The 20056-nt window shown below is 41.3% G+C and overlaps 1 protein-coding gene across 2 annotated transcripts in view; it reads left to right on the top strand.

Annotated features, from left to right (window-relative positions):
- FOCAD (focadhesin) overlaps positions 1-20056 on the top strand; it is a 165892-nt gene that overhangs the window by 77510 nt on the left and 68326 nt on the right. For both annotated transcript variants that reach the window (XM_060237221.1, XM_060237222.1), the window contains exons 16-17: positions 16644-16778; positions 19259-19309. In XM_060237221.1, coding sequence (XP_060093204.1) covers positions 16644-16778; positions 19259-19309 — 186 coding nt within the window. The remainder of the gene's footprint in view (positions 1-16643; positions 16779-19258; positions 19310-20056) is intronic.

Genomic DNA, 20056 nt, shown 5'->3' with positions numbered 1-20056 from the left:
TTGTGCCTCTGTTGATGCATACCAAGATTTTATTAGCCTTTTTTGTTGCTGCATCACACTGGCTGCTCATATTTAACTTATAGTCCACCTGTACACCAAGATCTGTTCACACAAGTTGTACCCTATCCTGTAACCCACAGTGGTCTATTAGTGATAAGTGACTTCTTTGCTGGAGTGTTGCTAATACAACACCTTGGGAAGAAGAAACAATTGTTTCATTTTTCAGATGATGTCTCGTACTAATGTAATATCCTTCATACTGTTTCTCATAGCAATGCTGTAGGGAATTGGCATTTTGTAAGGTCCAGGAAAGAGGAAAGATGTAAAAAAAAAAAAAAGTGGCAGCAATGTGTATGGTACAGGAAAAACCAGCATGGTTTCCATGAATAAACCAGGCCTCACTTCCTTCTGAAAACTTTGGTTAAAAGGAGTGTCTTCTGTGTTACTCTTTACTCAGGATGAAGCAAACAGTTTAAAATAAATGCACTTTCATAAGCACTTCATAGTATCAGTAGGTCAGAATAATTAAAGCACTTTCTTTTAGCAAATATAGCATATCCTGTTGCATGAAAGCATTTAAAGGGGGTGGGGAGGATGCTGGCAACAGCCCTGAGATCTATGAAGTTAAAACCTTGTTAATCCTTAGAGATGGAAATGATCCATCCATCCTAAAACAACAACAAAGGAAGGAACAATGAGGCACGAAAAGTTTTAAAACAAACTTACAAAGGGGGCCTGCACTCCAAGCCTTTGAACGCTGTCTGGCATTACAAAGATGCCTTCTGATCAGCAACTGCTCTGTTGTGTCAGAGCTAATAGGTGTCTCCATATCGTGCAGCAAAATCCCTTTTATCTTCTGTGGCTCCTAGAGGGTGTTGTACTCTCAAATAACAGCAATGTACAATTGAGCAATAACTATCAAGACACAGGGCATTTCCTGGGGATTCATGACCGAGGGAAAGAGTTCACTGTGGACCATTTATCAAAAGACAGAGTCGGCTGTTCCCCCGGAAATGCACCATGCCAAGATCATTAGTGCTGTTATTACCTTTGTATTTGTTTACTTAAAAAAAAAAGCCCCAAACCTGCATTGAGAAGAAAGCACAATTTTGTCTCCCTGTGGTTTCTTTACAACGCTACAGGGTAGCCGACTCTCAATGGGGTTGCTGCTGTGCTTCATTATTCCAGAGAATTCGTTGCTTGCTGAAGCAGCCAATCCAGGGTCTAGATTTTTGCTCTTCTTAAGGGTGTAAAAATAATTTATTATGGAAATGCTACAGTAGAGTTGAGAGCCCCTGAGAAGCTAGTTAAATAGCCAGCTGTGTACAGTAATATTTTTAATGAACTGTGGATTTCCCCCCCCCCACCCCCACCCCCATTGCAGCCCAAAGATCTTTTTACTGCATTGGTTGCAGGAGGTTATTGTTCTGATTAGTTTTGTTGTGGCAAACATGGAGTGCTGAACTTAAGCCTATTTCAAAATATGTTTGCACGCGATGGAGCAGAGCAAAACTGTAATCTTCTGAAAATGCTGGAGAAGGGGGAGTGACAAAACTTTTTATATTCCAAAGCTCGTTCTGATCTTAATTTGTTGGTTATGTTTTGTTTTGTGTCATTGGTTACTGAAATAGGAACAAAAAATCATTTCCTTGGGAAGCCAGACTTATTTAAATATAGTTAAACTCTGGGTTGGGAAATCCCTTGTGGTTTGGAGTGTGGAGACTGGGGATGTGGGGTTTGAGAAGGGGAGGGACCTCAGCAGGGTATATTGGCTTTGAGTCCTCCCTCCACAGCAGCCATTTTGTCCAAGGGAACTGATCATAGCCATCTTGAGTTCAGGAGGTTGGCAACCATAGTTTGGAAATACCTGGAGATTTTAGGGTGGAGACTGGGAGGGTGGGATTTGGGGAGGGGAGGGGCCTATAATGCTAGGCTATAATACCATACGACCCATCTTCCAAAACAGCCATTTTCTCTGGAAGGGGAATAAATGAGTTTGATAATGTGTTAAATAATAAATAAACAAGAAATCTATGTGGTCTGGAGATCAGTTGTTTTCCAGGAGATTTTCAGCCCCCACCTGGAGGCTGGCAACCCTATTAGAAGACAGGTGAAGCTGTAATCTTAATGTGACCTTGACAGTCATATGATAACTGTGATGTGGATATCACTGGCTACTCCACAGTATGAAGCTGCGGTGAATGAAAGGATCAGTTTATGACCCTCTGAAATAACATTGCGACAGCCCAAATGGGCTCTTGATTGTTAAGGTGTACTGGGAGCAACATTTTGGGTACTGCACAGAAGTAAAAGGTGGTAAGGCAGTTCTTGAACAGGGCTGCATTCAGTCTTCTCACCTACAAAGCAGAGGTGTGAAAAAAGCAGGCTTATTCTCATCACGTAAGATTGGTTGATGTTATCCTCAAACTGGAAATTGGTTTGTAAGCTTAGAATCTGTTTTTTGTTACCAATTTTTACTCATATTTCTTTCTGCATAGAGCTAGGAACAATTACATTTTTGTGCCACTACAACAAGGGCTTAAAAATATCCCCCCCAATAAATGCCATGACTTGTACATCCTCAAAAGTCAATACTGATATAGTTGCTGAGTGTCATAATTTTATTTTTGTCTTAGAACAACCTATTCTTCCATTCCTTGCCTTGTCTCCTCAGAAATCAGGAGAAAATTATTAAGTGTGTATTCCTCAGCTCCTTCTGCCTCCACCCCCCACCTTTACACTTACACAGTCTCTCAGTGCCCCTGTCTCCTCTTGCGCATTTCCCCAGTCAACAGCCGATTTCTTAGTTGTCTTGGTAACTTATCTGGGCATTAATAACTGTTGTGGCCCTGCCTCCTTTTTGTAGCTTGTGAGCCATTGTTGGAGAGATACATTCTCTACCAGTTCTTTCTGCACTTCAATCTGCTGCCTGAGTGAGTGGTCTACATTAGTAGCAGGCCTAGAGGAACCCTGACAAGAATCAAAGCACCCATTTTACAGACATATTCATTCATACTATCTGTGATTAGGGGTAGGCAGGTAAAGAGCATTAGCATTTTAGAGGCAGTAGCTAGCTCTAAGCCAGTCTCTCCTCTTTGCTTTCAGCAGTTTAGATACTGCATCCCTATGATAGCTGAAACTGCATGCACCAACACTGTATCAGGGGATGTTCAAATGAATTGTTTTGCCAAGCAGTTGTGTGAAAAACACTGCCTTACAGTGTAGTGCTAAGCAGAGTTACACCCTTCTATGTCCATTAAAGTCAGTGAGCTTAAAAGGATGTACCTCCTGATGGCACCTGGTTTTTTTGGCCACTGTATGACAGAGTGTTGGACTGGATGAGCCACTGGCCTAATCTAACATGGTTTCTCTTATGTTCTTATCTCTGTTTAGGGACTATAGTATTTTACACAGATTACTTCTATGAAACCTGTTCAAAATTTCTGAGGAACACCAGTACATATGAACATTTCAAAGGTTTCTGGGTAGCACTCCAGGGTGGTTCTCCCAGTTCATGAAGAGCACCAGGTGGGCTCATATGAATTGACAAGAGAGCCAGCATGATGTAGTGGCTGATAGATTTTAATCTGAAGAACTGGATTTGATTCCCCACTCCTCCACATGAAGCCTGCTGGATGACTTTGGGCCAGTCTCAGTTCTCTAAGAACTCTCTCAGCTGCACCTACCCCACAAGAAGCCTGTTGTGGGGAGAGGAAGGGAAGGAGAATGTAAGCTGCTTTGAGACTTCTTGGGGCAGAGAAAAGCAGGGTATAAAAACCTATTCTTTTTCTTCATGCTAGACCTCGCATGGCTAGGACTTACTTGACTTTCCTCCTTACTTTCACCTTTAGATCATCTTGAAAACAATGGATTGAAGGTAATGGAACAGTTGCATTAGTTATCCTTACAATTACATTATTTATTAAATTTATATCTTGCTTTTCTTGTGTGGAATTCTGGAAGGCTTATGTAAAATTCCCAAGAGGTCATGCTTCTGGGAGCTGTCCTCTGCCCTTAGCTCATTCTTTATTTATAGCATACAACCTCTCCCCCCCACCCCTGAAGCCAGCTTGACCTGATCAGATCAGGTGTTATTAGCAGTTTTTCCATTCAAGTCAGTGAAAAAAACTGTTTCTACTTACGTCTTGGTCAATGGCCATCACAGGTCTGTAAAACTGACTTTGTAAGGCAACGCTGAAAAGATTTTGGAGGTTCTGTAAAGCTGAGCTTTTCCTATGGGCTTTTGATGGCTCACAAATGGAGGTCAGTTTCTGTGATGGATAACAGCCTTCTCCTTTTTATTTGCATTGTACTGTATTTTTGTGAACTGAGATTTTAGCTGGTCATAAGCCATTTTGAGCTTTGCTGTTTGGAAGAAATAGAAATATTTATACAGTGAAGCAAAAAAAGTGTACATTGTTATGCCTGCTTTGGAAGCAGTATAATAAGCACACTCGTTTGTCATATAATCTATATTTTATCAGATTATCTTAAATTGTGGCTGAATCACCTGATTTTTGATGGTGGAATTTTACTGGAAGTGATTGGTGTAAGAACAAGAAACCTTTCTTTTATGTTGCTCTAATAATGCCAGTGAAACACTATGTCAGCCAAAGTCTACAAGCACTCAGAGTTGCTTGGAACTCTGGGGAAGTTTTGACTTTGTCATGTGCTACTGTGGACAGGGGCTAGCTAACAGAGAAGCCGAGATCCCTGGCTGCAAATCACAATTGGTGAAAGGCACTGCCAAGCTGGAAATAATACCGTGACTCAATCTACAATAACGGAGACTGCCTTTATGCTGTTTCAGTGAATTAGACTCTTGATTTAAGCTTGTGTATTTCTTTAAAGCATTTGACTTGCAGCAGGGTTTAAATTTGAAAGACCAAAGGGGCCCCAGTATCATGCTGAAAGATGTTCTGTGATTGGGAGGTGCATGTAGGTATGGAGTATTTTGTTTAAGATATCAAATATGCCAAATGGCAGAAATTCATAGTAGAATAGTTCCATTGGCACCAAACCTGGAATGATCCAATTGATGTCCAAAGCTGGGGTTTTTTTTGGGGGGGGGGCTATCAATTACAGCTGACTTAGGCAAGCCCAAAGGGTTTTCAAGGAAAGAGATATTCAGAAGTGGTTTACCATGGCCTGCCTCTGCATACCTTTGTACTGACAGCTCTTTGAGTGGACACCTTAGTTTAATACTGGAAGTGCTAATTAGGTACTTCATTGGAGCTGGCACTTCTTGATGCAAGTGAACAATGAAGTCAAGTATAAAATCCTATACAGTCTTTGGCATTCTTCAGGGCTTTCATCAGGCTGCATGCTAAGAAAACAAAAAAGAAAAGGGGGAAAAACAATTTCAATTGTTACTTTTGGTTAGCCACCCATTTTTATATTCACAAGGGAGGCTGTCATGGTTTTTGCGTTTCCTCCCCAGAAGACCAAGGATGTCTGCAACTCAGCCTAGTTGGGAGCTGATAAATGCAAGATCATGGCCTAAAATGTCCCCCCCTCACCTGCCCAAGTATCCAATCGGATCTTCTCTAGAACATGAAAACCTGTGCACTGTTTTTGTTTCATTTTGATTGAATTTAATTTTGTGTACAATTTTTTCTTTGGCCATAATTTAGATTTGGTGTACAATTTTTTTCTTAAGGTTATTACAGTCCATGACTTTGACCTTACAGGTGCTGGTAGCTAGCAAAATAATTCCTAGAAGGGCCAGTTTACATTATGTCTAGATAATATACACAGAACAAAGGAAACAAGCAATGGCGTTGAGTCCCTCTGTTTCTTGGAGAATGTTGCATGACACTGTGCACAGTGGATGAATGTACGGATCTATCAGCCACAAAGGGGACAGTAGTAGATAACCACACATACTTATTATTCGGAGCTGGTATGAGTAGGAGTCAGAGCAGGGATGGTCTTAATGACTTTGGGCCACAGTGATTCTGAAGTGGCAATCATCGGGAGACTGAGGGGTGGCATTGGGGGAGTCTGGTGGTGACATCATGCTTCTCTGGGAACTTTATAAGGACTCAGAAACTCTATAAGGACTGATATAACTTCTAGGTTTTCCCTAGATGTGATGTCACATGGCAAACCTTGATTTCCATGTAATTTTTTTTCTTCCACTGTTGCTCTGAGAGCTCCGGGGACCCTCTACCCTGGCTAGGGGCCTGTCAACCCTGCTTTTGAGATCTAAATAAGAATCCACCCTGCTCTGTTGATTTTATCTATTAATCAGTCATTTACTACATTTATTTATTTATTAAAACATATTTCTTGTGGTTCAAGTCAGCTTACAATAACAGTTAAAAACATTTCAAATTAAATCAGAATAAAATAACAGTCCTCAAATCATTCTTCCCCACATTAAGAAGCCTCTCATTCAAACCCTTGACCTGGGCTTGTATTTTTTTTTGTGTACAGCAAGTAAGAACATAAGAGAAGCCATGTTAGATCAGGCCAATGGCCCATCCAGTCCAACATTCTGTGTCACACAGCGGCCAAATATATATATATATATACACACACACACACATACACACACACACACACACTGTGGCTAATAGCCACTGATGGACCTGTGTTCCATATTTTTATCTAAACCCCTCTTGAAGGTGGCTATGCTTGTGGCCGCCACCACCTCCTGTGGCAGTGAATTCCACATGTTAATCACCCTTTGGGTGAAGAAGTACTTCCTTTTATCCGTTTTAACCTGTCTGCTCAGCAATTTCATCAAATGCCCACGAGTTCTTGTATTGTGAGAAAGGGAGAAAAGTACTTCTTTCTCTACTTTCTCCATCCCATGCATTATCTGGTAAACCTCTATCATGTCACCCCTCAGTCGACGTTTCTCCAAGCTAAAGAGCCCTAAGCGTTTCAACCTTTCTTCATAGGGAAGGTGTTCCAGCCCTTTAATCATTCTAGCTTGACTGGCTTTCTTTCTTTCCTGGTTCTTTTCAGCAAAAAACCTGTTTCCGAACAGGACATTCTGACATCTTTTGTTTCTTCAAATGGACAACTCAAAGACACCCTTCCTTATGCCAGAAAAATAAGCCAAATGACCAACATCTGGCTGTCCTTTAATGCTATTCCAGAATTTGTATCTTCTGCCTGACTGTCTTGCCCTGCTTAGCAGTTGGGCCATCTCTACAGTGCTTTCTCTGTGGTTTGCTTCAGGCCCATTGTTGTCTTGATAGTACAGACTGATAGGGGGATGTCCAGTAGGGAGGAAATATTAATTGTCTTGTGGGTAATAGCATATTTTGGTTTCTTTTGGAGTTCAGTTAGAATTACCATGGAGTTCAGTTTTTGGGCTGTATTTCAGGGAAGTTGCCAAGTTGGAGAGGATTCAGAAAACAGCTTAAGATATTTAAGTGTCTGGAGGAAGGCAAATCCTAGGAGGATAGATAGAAGGAACTGGTTATACTTAGCCATGGGGAAAAATAGATTAAGGGAAATACAGTGACAGTTTAAAAAAACCTCAAAGGATTTCAGACAAGAATGAAAACACTTGTTCGCCATATCCAGAGAAGACAGGAAAATAAGCAGTTGCCTGCATTTGTTAACCCACAATTAGATATGACGGAAGTGCAACAAATCCAATGAATCCTTCATCAAATTTTAATCTCTGAATTGTTCAGTGTTGGTTCCATAGTGTGTATCTTGTGTGTTAAATATTTTCCATTGACTCATTCCCATCTCATATTGTTTAGATTTATCAAATATTTCAACTGTAATATTTGACCACAGATATGTTCTGAATCTGCACAATATTTTTCTAATATGAACAATTTTGTATCTAAACAATATCTGAAACTCCTCGCATGTAATGATATAAGCTTACTCATGCAAAGGTTGATTGATCTAACACAATCACTAGTTATATCTTTAGATTTAGTAACTTCTATATAAATTCATTCAGAGAAAACACAATTCCATAGGCAGGACAGTTATATCAATGCATTATCAAATAAACAGATAATTGTCTAGTAGATTTTATGTTCTTTTTACCTGATATAACTCAGAACCATTTGATCAGACTTACCGTAAATGCAGATTGAAAAATTGATCTAAATTAATTAGTAATATGTTTTTAATCAGCAGCTAAAGATGCTAAATAATTACATGAGGTATGTTTGCTGTGGGTTCTGTCGTTCTTGATACTGGCCTTGCACTTGTGTGTGACAGATGCTATGGGATGAAGAAGTGATCATTGATATGTTTGCAGTGAATAAGTACAGCAGATTTCCAGATGTTCCACATATAGCAGCCCCCTTCCTGGATGGATCACACATTTAACCCTCCGTGCAGATGGTGTACCTAGAAACAGTTAGAATTATTCAGTGTATTGGGAAATGCCTGAGACTGAAAGGGTTTCTTGTGCAAATAGAATGCACTGTCTGTCACTCGAGGATGGCGCTGCCAATTCTGCTGATCCCCCTCCAGCTGAAGCCATCTATGCAGTATCCTGGGCTCCAGAGGGTCTCAAAGTTCCCAGGAACAGCTTTTTCTGAGGCTAAAGGATATGAGCCAGGAAAACTGTACTGCATGAGCAGAGCTCTGTTTGTATGTCTCTGGAATCAACCCAACGGCTTGTTTCTCAACAATAATGTCTGCATATGGAAGTAAGGGCCATTTTTACTGATTTCCCCTCTCACCATGGACCTTGGATTTGCATTTTGGGGAGATTAGTGGGATGCAAGTGGAAAGAGAGGCAGAGAAATTCCATTCCATGAATGGAAATGTCTTGTGTTACTGGGTTTATCACCCGGCCACAGCATCCAAGGAAAAAATGTGCTGAGGGAAGAGAGTGTGCCTGGGAAGAATGTGATGGATATCTGTCTGGACAGAGATCTCATAGAAAGTGGAGCAGAATTTGTTGCTTATTTAAAAATTTGTATCCTGCATCTCCTTCTGAAAAACCAGATATGAAGCCAAATTGACATGGGTCAAAGACATCCAGGAACTTCTGGACTTGCCTTGTCACTGGACCCACTCAGTAGGGCTACCAACCCCCCGGTCCGGGCAGGGAATCTCCTGCTCAGGATGTTCTTGACCCACCGGCCCACATTGGGCCGCTGGGGGGAACCTCCCCCTGCGATGATGTCACCTGAAAGTGACATCATCAAAATGGCACCTCCGATGCGGGACCGCTCTAGGCGTTTCCAGGAAAACTCTATGGTTTTTCCAGACACTCTAGCCATTTAAGAGGTTAAAACTCTATGATACTTTTGCACCATAGAATTTTAACCTCCCAAATGGTTAGAGCATCCCGGAAAACCATAGATTTTTCCCAGAAATGCCTAGAGTGGCCCCACATGGTCACTGCCATTTTGATGATGTCACTTCCGGGTGACATCATTAGTCTCACGTGTGCGCATTGCATGCGCGAATGTCCCCCACCGGGGTATGAAGAGGACTTGGCAACCCTACCACTTAGTCACATTTTCCAACAACAGAAAGTCGAGATGGAACTGTAATCCTCTTTTTTTAGGGCTGGGGCGGGAAGACACCAGAAGTGAATTTATTATTATGGCAATGGGCATTCTCACCTTCTTGCAGCATGATTTCCCCAGTTGTGAGGAATGGGATCACAACCTCAGGTAGTGGCTTCGACAATACCTGGAACACTAACTTTGATCAAGGGTACAAATCTAAAAACTGACAAGATTATGCTTTCAGCAGCCTCAGTGTATAGTATGCATCTAAACTGGTATCCAAGGGGGATCTGACCCAATTAATTCCTGCAAGATTAAGCAAATTCATCACAAGGAATTGGATATAGGTGTTCCTGACTTCCAAAACAATTTTATTGAATCTGATGCAGTTGATTCAATAGTAGCATAGACTTCTCTTGTTCATCCATTATTGCCTTCCAGTGGGCTATATCTAGTGTTCTTTTCCCCCTCAGCCTGAATATTTTGCCAATGACACTAGAGGTAACTAGGGGACTGGTGTCCTCTTAGGAGGTACAATGTACTAGGGAATAGCTGTGGCTACTTCTTCAGCAAGTCTGAGGGCCAAACAATACATTTTTAATAGGTTGGATCTGGATTCCCTGGGTTCGCTTTTCCTGTAACTAAACTGGAACCATGGGAAACACTGATTTAAAGCCCACAGAGGCCTCATTCAGCATGGGGAGCATGGCGTAGAAGTTCCTGTCTTACTCCCTGTGCCATTTTCCTGAGCTGGGGGAGGGAGTCATTTGCATAACTTTGGAGGCAGCTTTGAAGAAGCCAGGACCGGAATTGTTAATGATGGATCACATAGTTTGACCCTTAGATCTAAGTCCTGCACCAAGGCTTCAGCTGAGTTACCCATTAAGTTCTCAGAATCCTCAAGAGGGAGTGGAAGGAAGAATAGGGGCCATTAATGCCTACCAAGTAAAATATTTGACTGTGAGGTTGAGTGTACTTGGATCACTTAGTCTCCATGTTAACTGGCTCCTGCCTCTTCAGAGAGGAGGACAGACCTTAAGCAGATAAAGATCTCTACCTGCTACATCAGGGATGGTCAAACTGTGGCTAGCGAGCCACATGTGGCTCTTTCACAGATATTGTGCAGCTCTCAAAGCCCCCACTATCCTGTCAGCCAGCTTGGAGAAGGCATTTGTCTCTTTAAATCACTTCTCCAAGTCAAGCCAGCTGGTAAGAACATAAGAGAAGCCATGTTAGGCCAATGGCCCATCCAGCCCAACACTCTGTGTCACACAGTGGCAAAATATATATATACACACACACACACATGCTGTGGCTAATAGTCACTGATGGACCTGTGTTCCATATTTTTATCTAAACCCCTCTTGAAGGTGGCTATGCTTGTGGCCGCCACCACCTCCTGTGGCAGTGAATTCCACATGTTAATCACCCTTTGGGTGAAGAAGTACTTCCTTTTATCCATTTTAACCTGTCTGCTCAGCAATTTCATCGAATGCCCACGAGTTCTTGTATTGTGAGAAAGGGAGAAAAGTACTTCTTTCTCTACTTTCTCCATCCCATGCATTACCTTGTAAACCTCTATCATGTCACCCCTCAGTCGACGTTTCTCCAAGCTAAAGAGTCCCAAGCGTTTCAACCTTTCTTCATAGGGAAAGTGTTCCATCCCTTTAATCATTCTAGTTGCCCTTTTCTGGACTTTCTCCAATGCTATAATATCCTTTTTGAGGTGTGGCGACCAGAACTGCACACAGTACTCCAAATGAGACTGCACCATCGATTTATACAGGGGCATTATGATACTGGCTGATTTGTTTTCAATTCCCTTCCTAATAATTCCCAGCATGGTGTTGGCCTTTTTTATTGCAAACGCACACTGTCTTGACATTTTCAGTGAGTTATCTACCACGACCCCAAGAACTCTCTCTTGGTCAGTCTCTGCCAGTTCACACCCCATCAACTTGTATTTGTAGCTGGGATTCTTGGCCCCAATCTTCATTACTTTGCACTTTACCACATTGAACTGCATCTGCCATGTTGACGCCCACTCACCCAGCCTCAACAGATCCCTTTGGAGTTCCTCACAATCCTCTCTGGTTCTCACCACCCTGAACAATTTAGTGTCATCCGCAAACTTGGTCACTTCACTGCTCACTCCCAACTCTAAATCATTTATGAACAAGTTAAAGAACATGGGACCCAGTACCGAGCCCTGCGGCACCCCACTGCTTACGGTCCTCCACTGAGAAGACTGCCCATTTATACTCACTCTCTACTTCCTATTACTCAGCCAGTTTTTGATCCACAAGAGGACCTGTCCTTTTACTCCATGACTCTCAAGCTTTCTAAGGAGCCTTTGATGAGGAACTTTATCAAAAGCTTTCTGGAAGTCAAGGTAAACAACATCTATCGGGTCTCCTTTGTCCACATGTTTGTTCACCCCCTCAAAGAAATGTAACAGGTTAGTGAGGCAAGGTCTTCCCTTACAGAACCCGTGCTGAGTCTTCCTCAATAACCCGTGTTCATCAATGTGCCTACTCATTCTGTCCTTGATAATGCTTTCTACCAACTTTCCCGGTATTGAAGTCAGACTGACTGGCCTGTAATTTCCCGGATCTTTTCTGGAACCCTTTTTAAAGATGGGGGTGACATTTGCTACCTTCCAGTCCTCCGGAACGGAGGCAGATTTCAATGAAAGATTACAGATTTTTGTTAGAAGATCCACAAGTTCAACTTTGAGTTATTTCAGAACTCTCTGATGTATGCCATCCGGACCTGGTGACTTATTAGTTTTTAATTCGTCCATCAGTTGTAGGACCTCCTCTTTTGTCGCCTCAATCTGACTCAGGTCTTTCAACACCCCTTCCAAAATTAGTGGTTCTGGGGCGGGCAAGAAGTTCTCATCTTCCACAGTGAAGACGGAGGCAAAAAATGCATTCAGCTTGGAGCTTAGAGAATGCAGTTAAAGAAGATTTTTGGATTTATATCTCGCCCTATACTCTGAATCTCAGAGTCTCAGAGTGGTCTCCTCTACCTTCCCCCCCAACAAACACCCTGTGAGGTGGGAGGGGCTGAGAGTGCTTTCATAGCTTTAAAGTTAAAGTTGCTTTCTTTGCACCTCTCCATCTCTCCTCCATCTTCCTTCCTTGCTGTCTTGTGGCTCTCAAACATCTGATGTTTATGTCTTGTGGCTCTCAAACATCTAATGTTTATTCTGTGTGGCTCTTACATTAAGCAAGTTTGACCACTCCTGTGCTAGATCATTGTCGTTTTCTCACCTTCATACCAGGTCACCAGAAACGTGTTTGCTACAGAAAGGTAGATCCAGATAATTGGAAGGCATCTCTACAAGTTTCCTGCCATTATTTTTAGCACTTTCTGAAACCTTCTGCTTAACCTGAGAGAGAGAGAGAGAGAGTATTTTTCATGGAATCTGAGCAGGTGTTTGAGCCTAAGAGTTGTAGGCTTGATTTGAAAGACTGGGGAAGGGGTGACGTATTAACTTTAGGATTACAATATGTAGTTAATTTAAACTAATACGTAGATCATGTAACTATTAAATACTAAAGTATAGGTTAGTATATTAAATATTTTTAAAAGTGTTCCTGATTTAATCAGCAGATTTTTTCCCTGTATGTATACAGGAATGTATAAAACCACTAGGTGACTAGCACCATTTTAAATGGACATATGACCTTTCCGTATTCACATGAAGGAGCTCTAACTTTAAAATATTGTGTACTGTATTTTATATGACTCCAGGTTTATATGGATCCATATTTTCTTAGAATTGTAGAATGGTGTTTACTGTAGACTGATTACTTCTGTTTGCAAAAATGCCTAGATTTTAGGCCTTCTGCACTAAACTTTAACAGTGATGTTTATTGATCTGAGACTGAATTTTGCATTTTTTGCAGTTGCAGAATAAATTTTCTATAGTTCCTAAAATGACTATGATGACCAATCTGAGTCCTAGAAGATTTCTCCCTCTGTATTCTGTAAATGAAGTAGTCTCTAATTCCTGAGAATAGTGTTTTTGAAAGTGGGGGTGGAAAAGTGTCGTTTTCATTCAGTGTTTAATCAGATTAAGTTTCAGTAGCTGTCAACATTAGTTACACTAGAATTGTATTCATGGATCTGCCTGTTTGTTAAAAGGGCTTAACTAAATAGACATTCCTGAAAGCATTACAGATTTTGAAATTGTCCCCAAAAGTGCTTTTCAGCTTCTGTAGTGGCTGCTTAATTTGGCAATTACTTTTTGATGCCCTGTATACTGATTAATTTTTCCCAGTTTAAAAAAAACACACACAACCTTGCTACAGAGCTTTTCATTAAGCCACTCTCCTTATGGAATGAACTTCATAAGGGTGCTATTAGTTCATTTCTCTGCATAGGCAGATATTTGATTCTCCCTCTTGGCAGAGGCATCAACAGCTTTGCTTTTGTAATTTTGTATATATTATGAACCTCTTGCTGGCATCTATTTCCTTGAGTCTGAATATAAACCAGATGTGTAACTGTAATGTGGTCTTCCTCCCTTTAGCTTTAGCTTGACCCTTCATTTCAATTTTGAAGAATGAAATATATGTATTTTCCAGGCAGTTTCACTCATCCTCTCCCTGTTTATCTGTTGCCTATATAGTACAGATGTTGAATGGTGATAAGCAATAGTAGATAACTAATCCAGGCAGCATCCTGAAGATCTGGTAGCAGTCTGTAAAACAGTAGGAAATTCCAGTTGTGCAGTTCTATCAAGGAAGGACTGCATGGAAATCTATTGAAGTCTTTATTACAGTGGCTTGCTCCCTGCAGAGATGGAGATCTTGGAAAAACAGAGGGAGTGGAAGGAAGAATAGGGGCCCTTAATGCCTACCAAGTAAAATATTTGACTGTGAGGTTGAGTCATTTTAATCATTTTGTGCACTATAGATGCATCAGCATATTAGAAGTGTGTATTTTTTTTACTGGTATTTTTTTGTTTGGGTCTGTTGAATAATGGTGGCTGAGATTTTTTGGTAATCCTGAAGATTTCCAGGTCTGATAGACGTGAGAAGAAAAATACCAGTGAAAAATACCAGCCTGATCCTGAGGTTGGCTTGGCTTCTCCTGTTTCTCTAGTTTCTCCAGTTTAAAGGCAGCACCGACTGCGCCAGCAGGGACCTCCCAACTCTTCACCGACATAGCTGATCTTGGGACTGGCTTCTCTTGCTGCCAAGTTTAAACCTGGTTGCAACAAAAGCCAGCCACAGCTAAGGTGGTGGGGGAGCTCTCACTACCCTGACTGACCCTCGTGTTGACTTTTGCAATTTAAAGGGACTGCATAAGCTTGCCCGACAAACAGCTGAGAAGTGGGAGCAATCTGCTCCCACCTCTCCACTGTTTTCAGATCCACCTGAAATTCCTGAATATGTCCTGGATTTTCTCAGGATTCCCCCACCTCTGGTTTTCATGAGAAAACCTGGATACCTTTGGGAAGTGGAAAATACAAAACATTAATAACCCTGATATGGATTTTTTTTTTGAGGGGGGGTGTGTGTTACTCAGGTAAATGCAAACTCCTACAGCATGCCCCGAGGTTGGGTAGCTACTGAGGCCAAAGGTTTTTCTCAGTGCCCATTGCTGCTGTTATCCCATGCACAGGCACTTCCTGGCACTCGGCTGCCCATGTTCCCTGTTGCCATGCACTGGCGAAAGGGTTTGAGGCAGCTATGAACAAGGGCAATGGGAGTACTTTTGAATAGACAAGAAGATAAGAGGCATGTGGATGAGAGAGGACAGTACAAACAAGGGTTTGGATGATAGGCAGAGGATGGGAGGGGGGGCTGGGAACACTTTGCCCACAGCCCTCCGAACCTGGAACTGGCCTCTGTCAGACGTCCACATGCTGGCAGGTCAGTTTGACACCTTGTATATTTCTTGTATATTTTGAAAGGTATAGGTATTTGAGGCTTGAAGCAAACCTTGTATAACACCCATGATACCTTCAGGTGTCACTGGTTCAGTGATACTCAGTGGCTTGAGAGCCACATGTGGCTCTTTGGCATGACCCCTGCAGTCTTCTGTTCTGCAATATGCCATTTGCCTCATGTTTCAAGGTTGTGGGTAAGGCCCTAACACAGCAGGAATTATGGCTGGCAGGAAGTTTCCACTTGAAACAGCTCCCAGTGGAGAAGGATAAGGTGAGAGCCTTCCTAAGATTTAGACCTCATACCAGACATAGAAGTAAATGTAGCCTTTTTGGTTGATGGTAATTATGATGTTGCTCTATGTGAGTCACAGAATGAGTGCCACTGGTCTAGCTCAGCATCATATTTTCTCAAGTGTCAGTTAGGATGCCTTGGAAAGCCTACAAGCAGGCTTGCTCTTGCCTCCCATCATTCAGAGGAATGCTGCTTCTGAAAATGGAGGTTCTTTCTAACCCATTCTAGGAGATTCACTGGGCCCGTTCTCCATTAGATTAGTTCTTTATGAAAGCTAAGCTAGCATTCAGCCTATGACAAGTTTCGCAAGTTAATTGCTATGTGAAAAATCTACTGCCTATGAACATTATTGGATACTCCCAAATTCTGTTATTTTGGGAAACAGAGGCTGCAGTCACACACACTAAATAATGCACTTTCAATCCACTTTCAAGTTCACTTTCCAACTGAATTTTGCCAGATCACACAGTAAAATCCAGTTGGAAAGTGGATTGAAAGTGCATTATTTAGTGTGAGGCAGCATTTGCTATTTGGAGTATTGTTGACAACACTAGCTTGGCAAATTCATAGAGAAAGGAGGTAGTGCCTGGCAAGGGTGGCATTTAGGAGGGAAAGGCTCAGCAAGGTTCTAATTCCATAGCATCTATCCTCTGAAACTGTCATTTCTTTCCAGCAGAAACTAGTCTAGCAGTCACATGACACATGTAGGTGCCTTATTCTGAATCAAACCCTTGGTCCATCACAGTCAGTACTGTCTACTCAGATTGGCAGTGGCTCATCAGGATCTCTAGTAGATGACTTTGTAGTTGATTTTACTTAATGATATACTTGCATGACAAGTAACACACTTGATTTCCTCACCATTTTAGATCTATATAAAAATGTCTGGTCCACCATCCCACTTCAAGATACAGAGAGGAGCATTCATCAAGCACTGGGCTATGGATATTTTTTAGCAACTTGGCACTAACTGTACCTTTCATTTCTCTTCTAGGTTGTTTGTATTCGCTCTACATGGAATGCACTTTCGCCCAAGCTGAGTTGTGACACTCGACCACTCATTTTAAAAACACTGAGTGAGCTGTTCTCCCTGGTGCCTTCATTAACGGTGAATTCAAATGAATATGAGGTATGTGTCTTAGCCTCAAGGAGTGCCACTTCTTCATGTGTACATTAGATGCTGCCTGGCATTTCAGAAGCGTTCCTATCATCTTGGTTAATATTGAATGGCATTCCACTTACACAGCATTTCAGCAAAACCTATTGTTATTATTAATGCCTCAGTCAGGCCACTTAAAGGATAGCAAGTGCTCACCTAATTCAAGTATGCTTTTAAAAGCTGTTCTTCAGATAGAAGAGTGATCAACTGCATAACTGAATTTTTCAATACCAAGCCAGACCGATTAAATTAAATTTCATTCATGTTCAGTTTGTCTGTCACATTTATAGTCCACTGTTCCTCCAAGGAGGTTTTGAGGTAGGTAAGGCTGAAAGGAGGGGGGGAGGGGAGAGGGGGAGGGGGAGAGAGAGAGGGGGAAGCCGGGCCAAAGTCACTCTATGAACTTTCATGGCAGACTGTTACAACCCAGGTTCTTTCCTGGCCTAGTTTAATGCTGCAACTACCACATGATGGCAGTGGCTTCAGTTCTTGTGTCTATGACACACATTATACATATGTGTTTTAACAATTTATTAATAACATATGGTTACAAAACTTAATTATAAATTTCCTGTACTAACCCATATGATATTTCAATCCCCCCTCCCTCCCATGTTTGACTTCCCCGAAGTTATATATTTAAGTTCAATACTAAAGGTACCACTAACTGATCAAAGTTCAATATTTTTTCCCCTCATCAATACTAAAAAATTGTCCAATGTCTTTTTACCTTCCACTCTTTCTCCATTTATCCTTTAAATTTCTTCCACTCCTTTTTGACTATATCTAGATCATAGTCTCTTAGAGTTCTAGTTAGTTTGTCCATCTCACTCCACGATAAAACTTTCATAATCCAGTCCCATTTCTCTGGTATTTTTTCTTGTTTCCACAGCTGTGCATACAATGTCCTAGCAGCTGAGAGCAAGTACCAAATTAATGTCCTGTCTTACTTTGGAAATTTTTCTAATTGTAATCCAAGCAAGAAAGTCTCTGCAGTTTTTTTAAAGTCATAACCCAAAATTTTGGAGATTTCTTGTTGTATCATCATCCAGAATTCTTTCGCTTTTTCACAAGTCCACCACATGTGAAAAAAAGAACCTTCATGTTTTTTACATTTCCAACATCTATCTGACATTTTCTTACTCATCCTAGCCAGTTTTTTCGGAGTCATATACCACCTATACATCATCTTAAAACAGTTCTCTTTGATACTCTGACAAGTTGAGATCTTCATTGAGTTCTTCCAAAGGTGCTCCCACGTATGACACACATTATACATATGTGTCTTATGTTTCTAATATCAGTATTTAATGCCTAGAAAGGAGGAAGAGCTAAAAGTTGGGAGAAGGCTACTTGGACGATGCTTGGATTTACTTTAGTACTTTATGCATTCCAATGTTTTACTTGTTATAGAGGTGCTTGGTCTGACCCTGGATAGACCCAAGTTTAAATTTAGTACCAGCTTGCAAATTAGGACTAGCTGTTGTATTCATAATAAAAGTAGCAGCTGTGGGCTGCTGGGAGAAATAAAGAAAGAGTATTTATCTATACTTTTCTCAGACTTCTGACAGCAAGGTATTCACCTCAACCACTAGAAGGTTCTTTGCTTCAAGAAAAAAACACATGGAGATGAAAGGCCATTTTAACATGAGTGTGTTGCTTGGGAAGCCGCAAGGCTGACTAATGAGAAAGCTCTTCTCAGAGTACACTGCTGGAAACCCCTTTGGTGTTAATTTACTAAGGCCACAATGTCTTCCACTAATGTAGAGCAAATGCAATGATTACATTCCTGTTTCTCTTCTCAGTGTTGTGCGGTTCAGCTGTTTAACCTGCTGCGTCTTCTCACAGGTCATATCTTAGCTATGTTTGAGATCTGCTTTCAAGGCCACCAGGCCATTTAATAGCAATAGTACCATGCAACTGTCAGATACTTAACACAATTATTCTACCTTCTTGTTTCAGTGGAAATATGAGGTTAATGTTTGCATAAGTGACTTACATGAGTTTAACAGACTTTCACTGCTTTCGTCCTGTTAATGTCATTGAGACCACAACAATGTAAATGGGGTGTGAATAGCCCCTGTGGGATCACTTAAATGTCAGTTATTTTCCCAGAACAAAAAATGACACTTGCATGCATTTCTATCACACATCGTTGGATATTGGCTCCAAAGTGTATTTTTTGACCTTTGAAATGCCATTAGCATCATGAGGCCCATCGGTCTGTGTTTGGAACCAAGCTAAATTGCTCAAACCATTCCAATTGCTACACACTGACTTATGAAAACCGTTGGCAGTTTTGGACAATGCTAGTCTATCGTGGCTTATTATTGCAGGACACCAAGAGACTTCACCTGAATTTTCTAAGATTTTGCTCAAGTAAAAAGACATTGTGTATCCTTGTGTTGCATATTTCTGAGTGTTGTTATCTTTTTTTCTAATTTTAATAGAAATTTAAAGCTCAAGTTGTCAGCTTCCTGTGGAGCCACACACAAAGCAAGGTCAGAGACTAGGGAAGCCTGATGGTACAGTTTGACCAGCTGTGCTTTCGCACTGATGCCCAAATTGGACAGCGCTCAGAGAACACCACTGTTGCTAAAGCACCCCTTTGTATTCCGTCAAACATTACTTTGGTAACATGGTAATCTCTGATCACGTATGTCAGTCAGAACATGCTCTCTTCCCTTCCCTTGTCTGTGCTGCTTTCCCTCAAATCTGATACTTTGTGTGTGGGGAGGGAACATTATCCTTTTGGCTTCATGTATTTGCACATCAGAAAACTGGGGAAGGGGGGGGGCAGGATTGTTTCCACACTATTAGAATGGTGTATTTTGACTGGCAGCACACTTACGGTATAATTCCTGGATTGGGTTTATGGAAGTGCCTTGTTTCTTGCAATATTTTTGTTTTGTCTGTGGTATGTCTCATTATTATATATCCCCCCTAGTGCTTATAAAGACAGCAGCTGATTTCTAGAGTGGCGCTATTTCTGGAAACAGTTACAGTTCAGAAAAGAAAGCCATGGAGGCTGCTTTTCACCCTACTGTTCTATTCCAAATATATTTTCCAATTTAATGTTGTTCTTCCATGCCTTTTTTACTTTGTCAAGTCCTCTTTACTAAAATTTATTAACTAGTTCAAAGTTGGGGGTGCCATTTTATCATGAGGGACAGCTGGAAGTCATTTAGATATTTTATATCCCACTCTCCATCCCCAAAGCAGTTTACATCATTCACTTCACCTCCATC

Source organism: Heteronotia binoei, chromosome 4, assembly GCF_032191835.1.
Source record: "Heteronotia binoei isolate CCM8104 ecotype False Entrance Well chromosome 4, APGP_CSIRO_Hbin_v1, whole genome shotgun sequence".
Taxonomy (NCBI): domain Eukaryota; kingdom Metazoa; phylum Chordata; class Lepidosauria; order Squamata; family Gekkonidae; genus Heteronotia; species Heteronotia binoei.
The sequence above is the reverse complement of the archived record's forward strand: the minus strand, read 5'-3'. Positions and strand labels throughout refer to the sequence as shown.